This window comes from Cynoglossus semilaevis, chromosome W, assembly GCF_000523025.1.
Source record: "Cynoglossus semilaevis isolate Cse_v1.0 chromosome W, Cse_v1.0, whole genome shotgun sequence".
NCBI classification, from domain to species: domain Eukaryota; kingdom Metazoa; phylum Chordata; class Actinopteri; order Pleuronectiformes; family Cynoglossidae; genus Cynoglossus; species Cynoglossus semilaevis.
The window spans coordinates 7,161,541-7,167,320 of NC_024327.1; the positions used below are offsets into that span (position 1 = coordinate 7,161,541).

The window sequence follows — 5,780 nt, forward strand, 5'->3', positions numbered from 1 at the left end:
CTTTCTGCAAAATAACATCCACACTTCTACACGGAACAACGTCAAAACAACAATACGGTGACCACCCTGAACAAAAATAGTGACAACCGCCTGACTCTGGAGGGGCGAACAACAACAACAGCGTCCTCTGGTGTCCAACTTAGGTCACTACCCCTTTCCACAAATCTCCGTCCCTATTGGTCTGCGACTCCATGCACGCCCATCTCACCGATATTGTCAAAACCCAAGTGAAGCAAACTAATTCGGGGCTTGTCATCATTCCGGGTGGATTGACCAAAGAATTCCAACTGCTAAATATTGGTGTTAACAGGGTGTTCAAAGTTAAATTGCGAGCTGCGTGGAAGCATTGGATGACTGAAGGCGAACACAAATTCACCAAGACAGGGAGCCACGCCGTTTGAGTTACGCCACTATCTGCTAATGGATCGTGGATGCCTGGGCTAAGGTATCAGTCTGAGCTTTTACAAAGGCCGGAATCATCACTGAACAGCTAATTAACAGCAACGAGACTGACTCGGATATTGACGAGAGGGAACCGGGCATGCTTGATTGTTCCGCTTCATTGTTTAGCTGACTGTTATGTTTCGCTTAATGCGCCTTATAACCCGGTGCGCCTTATGTATGAAAATATTCCCGTTCATTGATATTGCGCCTTATAATGCGGTGTGCCTTATGGTCCGAAAAATACGGTATATGTAAATATAAAAGCTAAGAATGCAAAAGGTAATACTCACTTCAAACCAGGGCATTTGACCATTACTCTAGAGAAAGTATTGGGCATGCTACTAAATACCAATTTATTACAAGTTACCAAGTTAGCAACTGATTTACACAATTATAAAAAATAACCTGTTACCAGACAAAATAACTACTGCATACATTTTTAATTCAATTTTTTTCATTTATTTATAATATAAATAAATTATTCTCATGAGAATAAATACATTAATAAAAATGCTGTAGACAAATCTGTACTAATTTAAATTTTAAATATTGTAGAGATTATCATTTCTATGTGTAGAGTAGTAGAACAAGACATTTTAGATATTTCAGACTTTTGGTAGTTATAGCACCTCAGCAGATGTCAACTGACCATCACATATTTCTAAAAATTCTCCACTATTGAAATAAGCCTAAAATAAGCAACTGTGACAATAAGCAAATCAAAAATGTTAACTTCTGTTATAATAATAATAATCTTGTTTTAATGATCTCTTAACTCTGTGAAACAGGACTTCTTCTACTTCTTTCTATCAGAGGTATATGTATTTAACATGCAATTATTCTGTTATGAAACTCTATATTTGGCAACAGAGAAGCTACTGAAAATAGTAGCCACGGAAGGTGAAATAAAGTCCAGCCATATTGTTACTTGGAGCAATTGTCAACAGGAAATACAGGTCTCTTCCTTTTGATTAGCGACTGCAGACAGTCTTGGCAGTGGAGGATGGAGGAAGTGCCAAATCTGGGTATTAGCTATTCAGCTTCAACAGGGCCCACATGCAAAGTTTAATTCCTGTTTTTCTCATGTTACATTTCAGTGACACATTTGCTGTGAAAAGCACAATAAGTACAAAGACTTTTATAAAGATTATTTGCATTCTGATTTTCACTTGAACAAAAAGGGGTCGTATTTATGGTCTGTGAATTTTACAACCCAGTAAATGCAAGCCATGCAGCCAAAAAAGAACTGTACATTAAAAACTTTTCCTGTTGTTTCAGGACAGAGTGTCTCCAATAAAAAAGTACTACTAGCAGCCCAGTAGTTAAAAGCCTGCTGCGTGTTAAAATGACATTACCTTGGTCCTGCAGACATCACAGAGCAGTTGGTCTCAGTGCAGAACTCAGTGATGGTGCCATACAACATGTTGATCTGGTTGAAGAAGTCCACAGCTAAAGGCAATGAAATGACACAATTACATGTTTGTAGATATCACCTGTAGAAAATAATCTTAAATTTCATTGTATTTTCCATCTTATCATTGCCCCAGCATATTAAACTAAAACAGTGGTTCACATTCATCTACTTACTGTTGACAGCGATCCACTCATTGAGATCCTCTCCTTCTGGCAGCATGACAGCTTGCCTCAGGTTTCCACTTCCCAGAGTTGCCTCAGCATGTTTGAGCAGCTCATACTGGTGAGAGCCCTCTGGGATGTTCTTCTTCGGCTTGAAAGTCTTAGATGAGCGACTGCCACTGAAAATAAAAATAAAGTGTTTGAGAACGCGTTACACAACTACACACACAGTTATCTCTGTGAAAGGCCTACAGAGTAGCAGATATTCAAATAGATGTTTAAAATGTGGAGATGTGTCCAGTCTGTGCAGAGAGGATTAATTAATGACTAAATGGTTTGGTGGCCATATTTCTCAGATTTCTGATCTAAGACACTCTCACAGTGACTTCAATGTAAAAGTATTGTAAGATTCTTGTACGCCACATTTGAAATAAAACTGATATAATCATTTTCCTTGTGATTTTTCAAAGACAGACCTTCTGTACAAAAACAATGTCAAACAAATATGTTTCACTTAAAGAATCACAAAACATTTAAGCAGTTTACTGTAAGAGATGAATTACAACAAGGTCTCAATCCCTTTCCTCAAATGTATTATGTTTTGGAAACAACTTTTGTTACACAGGTTACATTTAAAAATCTTCTATCCTTACAGAAAAAATAAGTTTTCGTTTAGTTGCATTGAAAATACATATTACACATGTATCACCCAAAACTAACTTAAAATAGCATTTTCCAAAATGTATCGGCATTTATAGCTAAAATAATAGGTAGATTAATAAATCATGGGAATATTTGGTTGCAGCCTGAGACACAGACCAGCATAGTGCAAGGATGTGGGGAATACAGAGATCATTGTCAAATGTAGTGTCTAAGTCTATGATCATTTGCCCACAGCAAATCCATTTAATGTACCACATCTAGTATAATGAGATTGGCCACGGACAGTGGAGTGGTGACAACGAATAAAGCCTGAATTCAAGATACAGACAGTTTGTGGATGCTCAAGCAGCTTATGAAAAACTACAGGCAGAACGTCCTGGTATCTCTGTTTCAAATATAAGAACTGAGTAAAATCTCACTTTTTAAATAATGATCTATTGCAGTATTTTAAACTATTAATTGTTTTATTATAAAATTATATTTTTATATTAAAGTAGATCTGATAAAACGATATCACAAAAATAAACGTGTATAACTTGGGTATTATTATACAATTTCGTCATTATTATTGACACAATGTGACAGTAGAGAGACTGTCGTCGTCATAGGACAGACAATTCTGAAAAAAGACGCTGTTGATTCCAGATGACTGCATTTCACGACACTTAACTAACCTTTAGACAAGAGGCGTAGATCACAACTAACGATAACTTGTCTAATCTTATCCGAGTCAGGAGAGATGATATTAAGTAAGCTTGTAATACGAGCTAAAGTACTTACTTGCCTCGCTAACAAGTTAGCACCCATCTAACCAGCTTTAAATAAGTTGTAGTTCAACGACATTGGAATACTGTACGTGACTAAAGTGACAACAAATAAAGGTACGACGAATTCAAAACATAAGTAAACGACGACTGATTCAGTTTAAATGTAAAATGAGAGAGATGGTTTGTTTTCCAGAACAGTGCCATGCTTAAATCGACATTTCCCCTGGTGGAACTTTGCAGAAGCTAACGTTAACCGCAAGCTCCAGGTGCAACTTAGCAAATCGCTGTTAACTTTACTTACAACAGGAAGCTCATCTTGGTGACACGCTTGCTGAAGAGTGGATTTTAGAAAGACTTAAACCTGCTCTTAGAAACTGAAATATGGTGTTAAAAAAATAGTACGAATCACTTGTCGCCGTTGCCTGCTAACACAATTCTCGACTGTCGATCTGCTGTACCCACAGGAGCTCTTCCTCTATCTGGTTCAATGGCTGCGCAGAAGGAAGATTGTCGCCCTCTGTCTGCCACATCTGGAGCTACAATTTAAAAGTCTTTTCACCTCGTCCCTCGGGGGGTTGCCACGACAGGATCATTTACGTTCATCTTATCCTGTCTTGTGACTCCTCTGCAATAGTCTTTGGTCACACCAACCATTTTCGTGACCTTTTTACTACGTCCATGAATCTTCTTTGGGGCTCAAGTCTGTCTTTTCTGCCTGTCAGCTCTGACCAATATACACACAATCTCCACTAAACATATATCCAAACCATCTAAAAAAAAGAACTGCATTTAAAATAATTGTTTAAGCAAAATTTCAACTACATATAAGGCCCATATAAGGAGCAGACCACTCTTTTATTTAAAAAATATTATTTTTTCTTTGATTATTATTTTTTCCAGTTTTAGAATAGATTGTACTTCTAAAAACTTTAATATAAAACTTTAACTTTATTTTTTAACATTTAGTCTTCTATGTGCACAAATATGTATTTTTATCATGTTGTTTCCTACATTCGTTTAATAATGTTTTCATTTGAATAAAGTTCCAGACAGACCACTACAAATTAATATTGTTTTGCAGTAACTTAGATTAATTAATCAGACAATGATTGGCACAGTACTGCATCCTTGACACAATCCCAGCAGGTGATTGATCAGGGGTGGGTTACGCCACAGATATAGATGGTTTTCCGATGACGTCACACTACTACCCATAGTTCCGTAGTCCACCATCTTGTGGGGCAAAAAGAACAGCGATAATGGCACATAGCTGTGTTGGGTGGGGTTGTACCAACCGATCTGGGACTGTAGATCGTGAGATAAAAAATTTTTGACATTCCTAATGCGATCTGTCACCAAGGGAAGCTGACAGTGGATATTATAACAGAAAGAAGGATGCTGTGGCTTTCATGGATTAACTGTGCTCATTTCAACCTCCAAGCAAAGGGCATTACAAAGTCTGTTCTGAACACTTTATTTCGGGTAAGTACATTTTACTTTTATTTAATTCATATGTTCAATGTCAATAAAATTAAAATATATCAAAATGTACAAAATGTACATACATGTGCAAATGTAAATCCTCAGCTGACCACAGTCCATATCATTATCAGTATTTTCTATGTATATGTACAATCAAACAATCTTTTAATGAAGAAAGTAAAAAATAAAGATCTTTTTGTGATTTTTGAAAAAAGTATAATCTAATCAATGTTTTTTTATGTAAACTGTTATTCTAATGATGTTCACGTACATTGTATATTTATTACATTATCCGTACATATTATTTGAGTGTTATAAATACCGTATGATATACATTGTAACTATAAGTTATATTAAAATTGTGTATATACATGTAAATGTATGTGAACATTATTTTACATGTACATGCTGTACATTTGTATAATTATATATACATGTATTTTTTTTATATTTTCAGGGGAGAAAGCTTTTTGACAAGACAAATCCAGATTGGGCACCACCATCTTTGTAAATGGGACCTGTTAAAAAGGAGACATCAGAAATAATGTCTGTAAAGAGACGATATGAAAGATCAAAACAGAGAGATCAAAAGAAGATAAAGCTGAAGACTGCGGAAGCACGTTTGGACCTTCAGGCAACAGCTGATAGCAACACAGACTTTGATGAGACTTTTCCTGTCGTAAACGCACGGGTGGAAAAAGTTAAGTTTAATGGGAAACTTGAACCAGCAGGAGAAACAGCAGGTGATAAACTTTTAATTTTGGACAAAATGAGAACAGAACTCGAATAGATTTAAAGGAAAAGTTAAAAGAAACTGTCTTTACACCAGAGAATCTAGAGAATGATGAG

The 5,780-nt window shown here is 36.1% G+C and overlaps 1 protein-coding gene across 1 annotated transcript in view; it reads right to left on the bottom strand.

The window, feature by feature from the left end:
- The window catches only part of LOC103397080 (MOB kinase activator 1A), a 14,585-nt gene extending 10,662 nt beyond the window's left edge, over positions 1–3,923 (bottom strand). Inside the window, exons 1-3 of the mRNA XM_008335325.3 lie at positions 3,751–3,923; positions 2,032–2,198; positions 1,800–1,893 (exon numbers count right to left, since the gene is read on the bottom strand). Of these exons, the coding sequence (XP_008333547.1) occupies positions 1,800–1,893; positions 2,032–2,198; positions 3,751–3,764 (275 nt within the window). The 5' untranslated portion in view covers positions 3,765–3,923. The remainder of the gene's footprint in view (positions 1–1,799; positions 1,894–2,031; positions 2,199–3,750) is intronic.
- Between the last annotated feature and the right edge of the window lie 1,857 nt (positions 3,924–5,780).